Below are 14,815 nucleotides of genomic sequence, written 5' to 3'. Positions count from 1 at the left end.
TTGTATGTGCAGGCAAATGCCCCCAGGTGACTATGTAACAAAGCCCAGCGATGCTGATTCATTTTACAGCGACATGCCACCCGGCATGAGCACAAACTCGGGATGCAGCTCCAAGAAGAGGTCAGCCTACCTGTCACATCTCCAGATTTGTGCCCTGTCCTTCACTCCATCCATCCCATCCATAACTCAGAACATTTTACTATTTGGCTTCAGGTGTGCCATCTCTCCATTCCTTCACTCTGTGTGTGTGTGTGTGTGTGTGTGCGTGTGTGTTTGTGTGTGTGTGTGTGTGTGTGTGTGTGTGTGTGTGTGTGTGCGCGCGTGTGTGTGTGTTCGCGCGCATGTGCGTGTGTGCGTGCGTACGTACAATACCATTGACTTCTTCAGTCACAAGGTGGCAGGTCAATCACTACTATGTAATACCTTTATTTTTTTTTTTTAGTTCAGCGAGGCCTCGAAAGCCAAACCCAGTCAGCCTTTAGACTTAACTAATCCCACAGGAAATTAGTGTTAAATTGTTGCTTATCACTTTAATAACTGTACAGCCAAGGCTTTAAGTAATACAAAGGTAGGATTAATGTATGCCTGAGTGGTAAGTCCCTTCATATAGAGTCTAATTGCATATTTTTTTTGGTTGATTTTAGCTATGTTGTACTGAACAGCCAGGACAACATTGCCACTTTCGCTATACTATTGGTATGTCGCAGTAAGTTCATTTGTCCCCCTGTTGATGCAAAGGAAAGTCATTCTTTAGGTGCTCACAGAGCTTAAGTCTAATGTGACATCATTTGTGATTATGTTTGGAGCTATAAAGGTTTGTGTAGTTTGTAATTTTTTCCCCAAAATGTGGTCAAATTCAGAATTACACAACATTGGGGTGACCGACAAAAGAATATTTCAATGTAGATTTCAGTGACTGTTATGTACTATTATGTTGTCATGTGCTGCAATGGCATCATGTGTATTTGCCTTGTGTGCAGGTCTAATGGTCTCTCCCACTCGTGGAGCGAGAGAATCCCAGATGCCAAACACATCTCTGACATTTGCGAAAACGGCCGACCAAGGAGCAACTCGTGGCAAGGTAGCGCCCAACTCACCTACAATACAACTGCATGTTATCATGTCTCAAATGTTCACTCTTATCGCTTCGCAGGGAATCTCGGGGGCAATCGCAAGAAACTGAAAGGAAAGAAGTTTCGTGCTCGCTCCAACTCCACAGAGTAAGTACCGCGTGGCAGGCAATGCTGAGAGGATTAGAACACAAAAAACAACTTGTAGGACAATTATGTGGCCAACAGAGTAGTAAAGAGAAATTCAAACTTTTAACTATTCATATAGCACAATAAAAAAACCTTGACATTAAAAGCAATAAAACAGTTAATGATAATATTTACAGTCATAAAATAACAGCAAATTTGAGCTAAAGCTGTTGAGGTGAAACAGGATACAAACAACGTGTTTTCATCTGCCGAATGCTAATAAAAATATGTTTTCAGCAAAGAAGCATACAAATTTAATGATATAAAATTAAATTAAATATTATAACATATCGTATGCAATAATGACATACTGTGAAATTGTATGTCATTAAATGTAAAAAAAAAAAAAAAAAAAGCAACACCTGTTTTCGATTCCCTAATATTTATGGTAGTGGAGGGTGCTGGTTTTTCTTTTTGTTATTACAATTTGAAATTGATTGATCATTTTCAAAAATTGATTTTGAACTATTCTTTTTTTTTTTTTTAAGTATATTGTTTTATAACCTTTTTTTCGGCCATCTTTGTTTTTAGCAATTTCGCACAGTGTGTAAGTTTACTCACTGTGCGAAATGAAAAGTTCAAGTTAAAGTGCCAATGTGTGTGGTGAAATTATCCTCTGCATTTGACCCATCCCCATAGGGGAGCAGTGAGCGGCAGCGGTGGCCGCGCTCGGGAATCATTTGGTAGCAAGGGAGGCAATTGTGTCCCATTTTTCTAGTCTTTGGTATGACTCAGCCGGGGTTTGAACTCATGACCCACAGACCCGACACTCTAACCACAAGGCCACCGAGCAGATTTTTGCGAATAGGTCAGTAGCCAAGAGTAGCTTTTGTAATCTGTAACCTGTTTCATCATCATTTAATACCATAATATAATACGAGAATTAGTTTGATTTGATATATTGTTCATAATCAAATCGCCACCCAAAGATTTTTAATTGATTGGTAAGTTACGGTATTCTAAGGTCACATGCTTAATAGGAAGTATAAGACTTATTTGAATATTTGGCAAGTCAACATTTTGTACTTTTTAAAAATGTTATATTAAATATAAAATGTTAAAAAATAAGGACCGTTTTCACCAGTGGCTGGCTTTAAAGCTGCATTAAAGAATGTTTTTACCAGTGGCTGTAAAACTGCATAATCAGGGAGTGTTTAAGCTTAATATACTCTCCTTCCACAATCTTTATAGTTATAATGCAAAGCTGTGCCACAAATTCAGTCTTTATAAAGATATTAATGTTCTATTTTGTGAGGCATGTAAATGAAACAGTATGATTGTCACTGTAGCGCCCATATAGACAAACATTTGTTTCGTTACTATGGTGTCATAGTGACGATAATGGACATTGTTACATTGATCTCGCTCTCAAAAAATGGCATTATATTGGCAGTGTTTGTTGTTGTGATGGCCCACCACAAATACATTTTGACCACCCAGAAAGATTTGGTGCTATCTTTTTTTGTTAGACTTGACGCCATATGTGCGATGTCACTCACGAATGCACTATAGGTTCTGTCTGATTTGCCTGTAGTTACAACTTTGGACGGCATCATTATTAGTCAGACACTTCAGCTTGCTTAAAGGGAAACTGCACTATTTTTGGAATTTTGCCTATTGTTCACAATCATTGTGAAAGACATGAAGACAGATATACATTTTTTTAGTACGGTAATGCATTTTAACTCTTAAATAAACAGATAAGTCGGCTTATAGCAGGACCAATGGGAGGTCCTCCATTCCCCCCATAAAACCTAATACAAAAATCTCCAAAAAGCACCAACAATACTCCCATTTACATGTCGTGGCTAGAATATTCACCAAGTACTATTTTTCTTATAAGTGTTACCGCAGACAAACTATAGCGGCACTACGCACAATATTGTGTGCCAATATTAACATATTCGACCTATCATCTGCTTCATCCTTTCCTTTCACGTCAAACTTTGTTTATCCTAAATCATGCCTCTCACCTGGATAGTAGAACAATGATGTATTCCGACAAGTTGGTACACTTTGACAACCAATTTAAACCCTGAAATGGCAAGAACATGAAGACGCTTGGTGTCACCCCCCCCTTCTCTTCGTGATGATTGTTAGTCCTTCATCCAAATGGGAATACATGAACATCCTAGCAGTCGGTATCTTAATGACTTTGTAAGTTATGTTTTATCATGTTTATTGGCTCTCATGAAGTCTGCAGTATTCAGTGATGTAGTTGAAAAAAAGCGAGCTTCGTGATGTGTTTTTGAAACCAATGCACAGCGTATGCTTAAAATGAGCAAAATACGTAAGGTGGAACCTGATTCTCACTAAGACACATGATTGGGTTTGCAGAAAGCCAAAAAGGGCATATATTGCACACGTCTTTGTAGGAAGGGCAGGGTGTGGAAGTATCAAACTTAAAGTGTCCATTAACAAACATAAATATCTCCCATCCGGGGCTCTCAGTCCTTTAAATAGGACACTTCTTTATAAGTCATAGGTTTGCCTATAAAACAAGAGAAACACAACATAAGTAAAACATTTAACCAGTAATGTCCTTAGTGGGGAAATAGTGGATGTCTCACTTACCGCCTGATGCACATGCCTTGACACAGAGGAGAGCTAGACCTGAATGAGGCAGAATTAAGAAAGCTGTGCGGCCAGGTCCAACCTGGCCGCACAGCTGGTGCTACTTCAGCCTGATTGAGCAGGTACAGGGGAATGTACTGTCCCTCAATGATGCGACCAAGGCTGGGGCGTTGTCTCTGTGTTCCACTCTGCCTCCATTCCCTGGCTCCTCCCCTGTGAGGTGCCTCACTGTCAGGCTGTGCATGAGTGAGACTCCACAGTAAATACTAAACGTTATTATAAATGTCACTGTCAGGCTGTGCATGAGGGAGACTCCACAGTAAATATTAAACGTTATTATAAATGCCACTGTCAGGCTGTGCATGAGGGAGACTCCACAGTAAATACTAAACGTTATTATAAATGTGCCTGTTCCTACATTACATATATACTAACAGTATGTATATAAAACCTTAATGGGGGTGTTTGGATGTTTTTGTTAAGAATAGAGTGGCTCCCATAGGCTCCATTAAAAGCTGACTTTTAATTGTATTTATTTACTATTTAGAATGCATAAAAAAAAAAAAGTATCCCTCATAGTGATTGTGAACGATAGGCAAAATTCCCCAAAAAGTGCAGTTCCCTTTTAGGGAAATTGCTCTTTTAAGTAAACAGCACAGCATGTACTGTAACAATGAAATACAATTGTATGTGGGTAACAAGAACAACAAAAACTTAACATTTAATTTAGATAAGTGGCCGCAAGGGAGTGTGGGTGTAACTGTCAAACTCCCCTGAATGCTGCGATATGATAATTAAATGTGCAATGTACACTATCTTTAAAAGCAGTGCAAACTTATATGGAGCCCAGGCAGCGTCATTCATGTTTTAGGTATTTAGTTATAGGCAAAATAAAAGTAACACTTGTCCAAAGAATATTGTCATGTTTTGTTGCTAAATGAGCTTTATAAATATGAGATCAAGTTAATGAACCATGATGAGCACATTGTGCACTGGCTGTGTCTTGCATATGTTTGCGCTACAAGCATGAGACCTGAGTGGCCCTAAAGCGACGCTTGAAATGACATGGAACTGAGCCCTGGAATGCATAATGAGGATGATGTGCGTGCGTGCGTGCGTTATTTTCGTTCATAGCTTAATTTCCATATAAAACAACAGTGAGGGTCCAGCCACTGTCCAGTTGAAGTGCACTGTCTTGTTCAGGATGTCTAAATATCTCCTATTTCTCTCTTCCCAACACTCACAGACTTATCTTTTACTATTCTTTCCATTTTATTTCATTCTTACATTTCCCGTCTTTGTTTTGTGTCTGCCACCCCTCACCTTCCCACAGGTATTTAACTCCTCGCGACAAAACAGACTTTTATGATGTAACTAAATGGGTAGGAGATGTGAATAAAAACACACAAGGACCGTACCTTAAGTATTATCTCAGACCCGCCATGCTTGTCTACAATCTCCCTGACATTTTGCTTATATTTGTGGTTTGGCCAAGCAAATTCAAAGAACAACAGATACATTTCAAACCTTAAATGGTAAATGGGTTATACTTGTGTAGCGCTTTTCTACCTTCAAGGTACTCAAAGCGCTTTGACACTATTTCACTTATGGCGGGAGCTGCCATGCAAGGCCCTAACCACAAACCATCGGGAGCAAGGGTGAAGTGTCCTGCCCAAGGACACAACAGGCGTGACAAGGTTGGTAGAAGGTGGGTATTGAACCAGGAGCCCTCAGGTTGCTGGCACGGCCACTCTCCCAACCGCGCCACGCCACGCCTTAATGTCAAAAAGACTTGAATTGTCCCTTTTTGTTTGCCTTGCTCCTGTTTTTTCTAGTACACATTTTATTTGCATGTAATCGAAAACCATCCATCCATCCATCTTCTTCCGCTTATCCGAGGTCAGGTCGCGGGGGCAGCAACCTAAGCAGGGAAGCCCAGACTTCCCTCTCCCCAGCCACTTCGTCCAGCTCTTCCCGGGAGATCCCGAGGCGTTCCCAGGCCAGCCGGGAGACATAGTCTTCCCAACGTGTCCTGGGTCGTCCCCGTGGCCCCCTACCGGTTGGACGTGCCCTTAAACACCTCCCTAGGGAGACGTTCCGGTGGCATCCTGACCAGATGCCCGAACCACCTCATCTGGCTTCTCTCGATGTGGAGGAGCAGCGGCTTTACTTTGAGTTCCTCTCGGATGACAGAGCTTGTCACCATATCTCTAAGGGAGAGCCCCGCCACCCGGCGGAGGAAACTTATTTCGGCCGCTTGTACCCGTGATCTTGTCTTTTCGGTCATGACCCAAAACTCATGACCATAGGTGAGGGTGGGAACGTAGGTAAATTGAGAGCTTTGCCTTCCGGCTCAGCTCCTTCTTCACCACAACGGATCAATACAACATTTGCATTACTGAAGACGCAGCACCGATCCGCCTGTCGATCTCACGATCCACTCTCCCCCTGCTCGTGAACAAGACTCCTAGGTACTTGAACTCCTCCACTTGGGGCAGGGTCTCTTCCCCAACCCGGAGATGGCACTCCCCCTTTTTCCGGGCGAGAACCATTGACTCGGACTTGGAGGTGCTGATTCTCAATTCCAGTCGCTTCACACTCAGCTGCGAACCGATCCAGTGAGAGCTGTAATCCCGGCTAGATGAAGCCATCAGGACCACATTGTCTGCAAAAAGCAGAGACCTAGTCCCGCGGCCACCAAACCGGAACCCCTCAACGCCTTGACTGCGCCTAGAAAAACTTGAATACACCTCACGGTGATGCTTGGACACGTCATCAGTGATAAAACTGGTGTTTCGGGTCTTTAATCATCAGACACCCTCGCCCGGGCGACCCAGCCGGGGGTGATCAGACCCCGGCCTGTGTCCAAGTAGCGCACCACGGATCCCCCCTACGGATCCACAGCCACCGGGAGGCCTTTTCTGCGCCTAGAAATTCTGTCCATAAAAGTAATGAACAGAATCGGTGACAATGGACAGCCTTGGCTCAGTCCAACCCCTACTGGAAACGTGTCCGACTTACTGCTGGCAATGCCGACCAAGCTCTGACACTGATCGTACAGGGTGGGAACCGCCACAATCACACAGTCCAATATCCCATACTCTTTAAGCACTCCCCACAGGACTTCCCGAGGGACACGGTCGAATGCCTTCTCTAAGTCTACAAAGCACATGTAGACTGAAGGACCCTGCCGAGAGTATAGAGCTGGTCCACAGTTCCACGACCAGGATGAAAACCACACTGTTCCTCCTGAATCCGAGGTTCGACTATCCGGCGTAGGCTCCTCTCCAGTACATCTGAATAAACCTTACCGGGAAGGCTGAGGAGTGTGATCCCACGATAGTTGGAACACACCCTCCGGCCCCCCTTCTTAAAGAGAGGGACCACCACCCAGGTCTGCCAATCCAGAGGTACCACCCCCGATGTCCATGCGATGCTGCAGAGTCTTGTCAACCAAGACAGCCCCACAGCATCCAGAGCCTTAAGGAACTCCGGGCAGATCTCTTCCACCCTTGGGGCCTTGCCACCGAGGAGCTTTTTAACTACCTCAGCAACCTCAGCCCCAGAAATAGGAGAGCCCACCGCAGATTCCCCAGGCACTGCTTCCTCATAGGAAGACGTGTTGGCGGGATTGAGGAGGTCTTCGAAGTATTCCTTCCACCAATCCACGACATCCGCAGTTAAAGTCAGCAGAGCACCATCCACACCATACACGGTGTTGACAGTGCACTGCTTCCCCTTCCTGAAGCGGTGGACGGTGGTCCAGAATCGCTTCGAAGCCGTCTGGAAGTCGTTTTCCATGGTTTCCACGAACTCCTCCCATGTCCAAGTTTTTGCCTCCGCGACAGCTGAAGTTGCACACCGCTTGGCCTGTCGGTACCTTTCCACTGCCTCGGGAGTCCTATGAGCCAAAAGAACCCGATAGGACTCCTTCTTCAGCTTGACGGCATCCCTTACCGCTGGTGTCCACCAACGGGTTCTAGTATTACCGCCACGGCAGGCACCAACTACCTTGCGGCCACAGCTCCAGTCAGCCACCTCGACAATAGAGGTGCGGAACATGGTCCACTCGGACTCAATGTCCCGCACCTCCCTCGTGACATGTTCAAAGTTCTTCGGGAGGTGGGAATTGAAACTCTCTCCTACTGGAGACTCTGCCAAACGTTCCCAGGAGACTCTCACAATGCGTTTGGGCCTGCCAGGTCCGTCCGGCATCCTACCCCACCATCGCAGCCAACTCACCACCAGGTGGGAATCAGTAGAAAGCTCTGCCCCTCTCTTCACCCGTGTGTCCAAAACATGAGGCCGCAAATCCGATGACACAACTACAAAGTCGATCATGAAACTGCGGCCTAGGGTGTCCTGGTGCTAAGCGCACGTATGGACACCCTTGTGTTTGAACATGGTGGACAATCTGTGACGAACACAGAAGTCCAATAACAAAACACCACTCGGGTTCAGATCCGGGCGGCCATTCTTCCCAATCACGCCTCTCCAAGTTTCACTGTCGTTGCCAACATGAGCGTTGAAGTCCGCAAGTAGGAAAAGGGAATCACCCGGGGGAGCACTTTCCAGTACTCCCTTGAGTTTATCCAAAAAGGGTGGGTACTCTGAACTGCTGTTTGGTGCGTAAGCACAAACAACAGTCAGGACCCGTTCCCCCACCCGAAGGCGAGGGAGGATACCCTTTCGTCCACTGGGTTGAACTCCAAAGTACAGGCTTTGAGCCGGGGGGCAACAAGAATTGCCACCCCAGCTCGTCGCCTCTCACTGCGTACAACACCAGTGTGGAAGAGAGTCCAGTCCATCTCGAGAGGACTGGTTCCAGAGCCCTTGCTGTGCGTCGAGGTGAGTCCGACTATATCCAGCTTCTCTACCTCGCACACTAGCTCAGGCTCCTTCACCCCCCAGTGAGGTGATGTTCCACGTCCCAAGAGCTAGCTTATGTAGCCGAAGATCAGACCGCCAAGTGCCCTGCCTTCGGCTGCCGCCCAGCTCACACAGCACCCGACCTCTATGGCCCCTCCTATGAGTGGTGAGCCCATTGGAGTGATTACCCACGTTGCCTCTTCGGGCTGTGCCCGGCCGGGCCCCATGTAATCGAAAACACCTTTTATAATATTAGATATTATAACTGTCTGCATTTTGACTGTTATGACAAGGATGACATCATTGCACCATGCTGCACTGATGTCATCACAGTGAGCCCCTCAACCTAGACAGGTCTGGACTACAAGCAGGCCAGTCTAGTACCTGCACTCCTTTACTGTGTAACACAACAGTGTGCTGAAAAATGATAACTTTGCTTGAAAGGAGACATGTGTTGCTCAAAAACCTTCAGCATTATTTGTGCCTGCACGGATGTGTAAGTTACCCATGCCTTGGGCACAATTCACCCCCATACCATCACAGATGCTGGCGTTTTAACTTTGCGCATAGTACAATCCAAATGGTTATTTTCCTTTTTGTTTTGTAGGACACAACGTCCGCAGTTTCCAAAAACAATATGAATTGTGAACACGTCAGACAACAAAACACTTTTACACTTTGCATCAGTCCATCTTAGATGAGCTTGGGCCCAGCAACGCCGGCAGCGTTTCTGGGTGTTGTTGATAAATGGCTTTGGCTTTGCATAGTAGAGTTTTAACTTGCACTTACAGATGTAGCGACAAATTGTAGTTACTGACAGGGGTTTAATAAAAAAATCTTTTTAGGTTCTCAATTGTATTTCAATTTAAAGGGGGCGTGAAAAAAATTATGTCCCCAAGTGAGTGTATAGCAACAGGCGATTGAAAAGCACTGACATAAACAAACTCAGTTGATACGTGTGTGTGTGTGCGTGCGCGTGTGTGTGTATGTATGTATATATGTATATATATATATATATATATATATACTCGTATATATATATATATATATATATATATATATATTTATAGCGGCACCATGATCACAGGTTGACATAATCGACTGCTGAAGCCAGCGTCGTTCGCATTAGCTAATATGCTAACACGTCTACGAGTGTCTGTGTTAGCATTATTTTCTTACAACGGCATTCTTTTTTGTTTTGTTTCAGTTTCAAAAATTCCTAAATAAATCACCAAAACGTCGCCGTAGAGTTATTGAGTCTGTTGAGCTGATTGAGCTAGCTTTCACGGCTAGTGCATGACGATGACTTCTATTTTGTTTGATTAGCCGTTGTTCTATCCTGTGCGGCTAATATATGGAAAAATATGTTTTTCTTCTCAAATGCGTGTGGCTCTTTAGTCTGGAAAATACGGTATTTTAACATTCTTGGCTGGAATTAGACAGTGCAGACTAGCAGTGATAAGTTGTCTGCTTCACCAAGTTGTATGAAATGCTTTGAATATCATACACTTCTTCTCAGGACTGTCCTTCACAATCACTTCCTTCATAATAATAATAATATTTAGAGCAAGTCAGACAAGATGTCTTGGTCCGATCTTACTGTAACATTCGCTACGCCAACAAACGGTGGGAATGCTTGTAACTCAATTTTTGCTTGCTACTCAAAGCATAACAATTACCAGAGACAACTCTTATCTCAAAACACACTTAAGGTGGGCTACGTCATTGAAGACTGACAATAAATACTTTTGCGTGCGTCAACAACTGTAAATATGATAAATATCTTCTCTTACAGCAGCAGCCTCTCTCCTCCACCGTTATGTTGTGAATGTAGTGGAAACAAGCTCCTCTGGTTCAATTCAGTGTGGCTCCTTCACTCTTTATGCCAGCACAGTGTACATCTCTGCTCATAGGCTCCTCATGCTATTATAATTATCATTATTGTTATTATCATTAGTAGTAATATTGACTCCATGTTGTTAAAAAGCATGTGAGGGAAGCATGAGTGCACTTACTGTTGTTCCCAGTTGTTTGAACATGATAGTGTTACGTACGGTGTAGAAAAACTAACACTGAAGCGACAAACAACCGCGACAAACAACAGCATAAAAGCAACATTTTTGTAATAATATTTGTTTTCTTCTTGTAGGACACTGTCTCCTGCTAAGTCCCCCACTTCCTCTACAGGGTCTATTGCATCCAGCAGGAGATACCCTTACCCAATGCCGCCTCTTCCCGACGACCAGAGAAAAGCTAACAGGCAGAGTGCAAGGGTGACTTATCTTTCTTCTTTGTATTTCTACTTTACACATTTGATTATTGTACTACTTTTAAACATTTCAAATACATCCTAATTGTGTGTCTTCTAATGACAAGTTTGTTGCCAAAATATAGTCTGGATGCTGAATTTTAAACAGTTTAAAAGTACTTCCAATGAGCCTGACTGGCAACATCTGGTTTTCCACATCTGTGTCTGTGTGTCGCAGAAAATAATGTTTAAAAAAAAATTGTAATTAAAAAAAATATATACACTATATATATATATATATATATATATATATATATATATAATATAGACATATGTGTGTATGTACATACATACACATATAAACATACAGTATATACATACATTAAGGAGTGAGTGAAGGGTAAATTGTCACGCATATTGCGGCGCACTTGTTGCGCGGAGTTGCCACCTCTTGGATGCACGTTGACCAGACAGGCAGGAGTGCAGGTAAGAAACTGATTTTAACATATAAAACAAAAGAACAATGGTAAAAAAAGGGAAAATAAAGCGCGTGCCTACGAACGGGGAGCTAATGCTAAACTTAGCTGGAGACAAAAGTACAACAATGTGACGTGCCGACCCCACACGAAGCTAAGGCGGAACTTAGCACATGGAAAACATAAGACCGAATACATACGTGACTTGTTGCGTAAAGCAAACAGTGGGCCGAGAACGAACTAAGGAATCAGGTGGGCCTAAATACACAAATAATAATTGCCATCAGGTGTGCGACAAAGGCATAGCAGCTGGGACAAATAAGAAACCATGGAAACAAGATACAACAGGAAGTGCGCAAACACAGGAATCGGCCGAGTCTAGAACTAAACATGATCAACAACATATAAACGGCGAAACAATAAACAATCCGAGTAGCGGATCGTGACACTCCCCCCCAAAAGATCCCAGATGCCCCAAAAACCCCAAAGAACCCCCCCCCCGCAACGAGACAGTCCAAAAGAGAAGGGAGGGTGGAGGGAGGACCTGGTGGAGGGTTGACAAGTCCCGTGTCCCCAAATCCACCGAGGACACCATAGGTGGCGGTGGCGGCGGGTGGGATGCCGCTGCCAAAAAAAGTCTAGGCGGGCGGGCCCGCAGAGGCCACATCCGTGGCTGATGAGGACAAGGGTGCGTCCTGCGAGGAGGACGCCCTGGGTAGGGCCACAACCGTGGCCGGCGTGGGGTTGGATGCGCTCGCTGAGGATGATGCCCGGGGTACGGCCACACCTGTGGAGGTGGAAGCGCCCTGCGAGGAGGACGACCTGGGCACGGCCACACCCACAGCCGACGCGGAGGCAGATGCGCCCGGCGTGGATTTGGACCTGACGCTCGGCGTGGACTTGGGCGTGGACTTGGCCTCGGGCGTGGACTTGGACTAGGAGGTCAACTTGGACTAGGAGGTCGACTTGCGCTTGGACTAGGAGGTCGACTTGCGCTTGGACTAGGAGGTTGACTTGCGCTTGGACTAGGAGGCCGACTTGCGCTTGGACTAGGAGGCCGACTTGCGCTTGGACTAGGAGGCCGACTTGCGCTTGGAATAGGAGGCCGACTTGCGCTTGGACTAGGAGGCCGACTTGCGCTTGGACTAGGAGGCCGACTTGCGCTTGGACTTGGAGGCCGGCTTGGACTTGGAGGCTGGCTTGGACTTGGATGTCGACTTGCACTAGGACTTGGAGGCCAGCTTGGACTTGGAGGCCAGCTTGGACTTGGATGTCGACTTTCACTAGGACTTGGAGGCCAGCTTGGACTTGGACGTCGACTTGGAGGTCGACTATGACTTGGACTCGGAGGTGGACTATGACTTGGAGGTGGACTATGACTTGGAGGTGGACTATGACTTCGACTTGGAGGTCGACTATGACTTCGACTTGGAGGTCGACTATGACTTCGACTTGGAGGTGGACTATGACTTCGACTTGGAGGTCGACTATGACTTCGACTTGGAGGTCGACTATGACTTCGACTTGGAGGTCGACTTAGACTTGGCGGTCGAGCTCGGCGTGGGGCTGGTGTGGGAGGTTGGCGTGGTGCCGACACTGGGGCTAGCCTTAGCCGTGGACTTGGCGTTGGAGGTTGACGTGGTGTCGGCACTGGGGCTAGCCTTGGCGTGGACTTGGCGTTGGGCTAGGTGCTAGCATTGGTGCAGGTGGCCCATCTGTTGGCGCGGTGTCCCACTGACACGCCATCAGCCTTCCCCCCCCCCTCAGGAAACAGATTCCAGATGCCAGATGGAGCTGGTGGGGGGGGGGGGGGGGGGGGGGCTTTTGTGCGAGCTTGGAGGCAGTCGAGGGCATGGGAGGGTGGGCACTTGTAAGCCTGGGAGCTGGCCTTGTGCGTGTGCGCCGCACGCGTCCCTCTGGTAAATTGTCAGCAGGTGCCGGGGAGGAGAAGCCGCATGGAAAGCGCCTGGCAGTTGCTGCTGGGGGAAAAGTCCTGCACTCTTTCTGCGCACGCACCTGCGCGGCGCCTGGTCGCCACTGGAGCCCTCGCCTCACGGGTGGTGTGACGTGCCCGCCCGGCTGGCAACGCGCTGAGGAGAACGTCGGGGTGGCTTGTGAGTGGGGGCGGAAGCGGTCCTCCGCGTCCGCTATCTTCGCCATCAGTAGACCCCACGCCACCACAGCTTCGGCCGGCAGATCCTCCTCCGGCAGTTCTATCTCGTCCTCGCTCTCCCATGGACGAGAGTCCGCTTGGAGCTCCCAGAATATCTCCATCTTTTCCTCATTGGGGAGGAACACCTGCTGTGGCTGGGGCTGGATGAGTGCTACGTGGCTTTTGGCTCGGTCCATTCTGTCACGCATATTGCGGCGCACTTGTTGCGCGGAGTTGCCACCTCTTGGATGCACGTTGACCAGACAGGCAGGAGTGCGGGTAAGAAACTGATTTTAATATATAAAACAAAAGAACACTGGTACAAAAAGGGAAAATAAAGCGCGTGCCTACGCACGGGGAGCTAATGATAAACTTAGCTGGAGACAAAAGTACAAAAATGTGACGTGCCGACCACACGCGAAACTAAGGCGGAACTTAGCACATGGAAAACATAAGACCGAATACATACGTGACTTGTTGCGTAAAGCAAACAATGGACCGAGAACGAACTAAGGTATCAGGTGGGCCTAAATACACAAATAATAATTGCCATCAGGTGTGCGACAAAGGCATAGCAGCTGGAACAAATAAGAAACCATGGAAACAAGATACAAGAGGAAGTTCACAAACACAGGAATCGGCCGAGTCTAGAACTAAACATGATCAACAACATATAAACGGCGAAACAATAAACGATCCGAGTAGCGGATCGTGACATAAATGACGCCACACTCGCTGTGGCTGTATTGACACTGTACTAACAAGGTTGCTATTTCAAAATGACTCTATTTTGTTGGATTATAAAAGTCACCACTTTGGACCTGCAAAAAAAAATAGTTGCAAACCTGTTTTTATATTGATTTTTATATGAATATTTTCCGTGAGAAAAACAAAGTATGCATTTTTTAAATAAATATACACTGTAATTTTTGGATTTGTGCGACATAATAAGGGTCATATTCCACAAACAACAATATAACATTAAGTGGGTTGTAATGGGTCAAGGCTGAAATATACTCTGGCGTCACATAGCTTGTGTCCCTTCTGTCGGCGTCTTGATTTGTTCCACAGGGGGCTGGTATGTGGCTTGCAATTCTCTTCTAAAACGTTAAAGAGCAAAAACTGTGTTTCCGTTGCAATTTTTTACAAAATAAAAGCAATTTTTCAAAATGTTCGACAAAGTATATTTGTGACTTATCTGTGTTTTTTGTCATGAGCCGTTATTCTTGTAAAATCT

General features: G+C 45.8%; 1 protein-coding gene and 1 long non-coding RNA gene across 5 annotated transcripts in view; one reads left to right on the top strand and one right to left on the bottom strand.

The window, feature by feature from the left end:
• adam22 (ADAM metallopeptidase domain 22) overlaps positions 1 to 14,815 on the top strand; it is a 192,699-nt gene that overhangs the window by 156,195 nt on the left and 21,689 nt on the right. For 2 of the 4 annotated variants that reach the window (XM_061915578.1, XM_061915577.1), the window contains exons 27-30: positions 13 to 213; positions 981 to 1,081; positions 1,154 to 1,220; positions 10,852 to 10,975. In XM_061915578.1, the coding sequence (XP_061771562.1) occupies positions 13 to 213; positions 981 to 1,081; positions 1,154 to 1,220; positions 10,852 to 10,975 (493 nt within the window). Of the gene's footprint in view, positions 1 to 12; positions 214 to 980; positions 1,082 to 1,153; positions 1,225 to 10,851; positions 10,976 to 14,815 lie in introns of those variants that run through there. The other 2 variants (XM_061915579.1, XM_061915580.1) reach the window with 2 other exon arrangements.
• On the bottom strand, positions 3,422 to 4,019 carry LOC133561917 (uncharacterized). The gene is made up of 2 exons (XR_009808798.1): positions 3,834 to 4,019; positions 3,422 to 3,750 (listed from the first exon to the last, which is right to left on the bottom strand). It is a non-coding gene; the product is annotated as an uncharacterized LOC133561917 (long non-coding RNA).

Source organism: Nerophis ophidion, linkage group LG11, assembly GCF_033978795.1.
Source record: "Nerophis ophidion isolate RoL-2023_Sa linkage group LG11, RoL_Noph_v1.0, whole genome shotgun sequence".
In the NCBI taxonomy this organism is placed as follows: Eukaryota; Metazoa; Chordata; class Actinopteri; order Syngnathiformes; family Syngnathidae; genus Nerophis; species Nerophis ophidion.
Note: the sequence above shows the minus strand (reverse complement) of the source record. Positions and strands in the feature narration are given on the sequence as shown.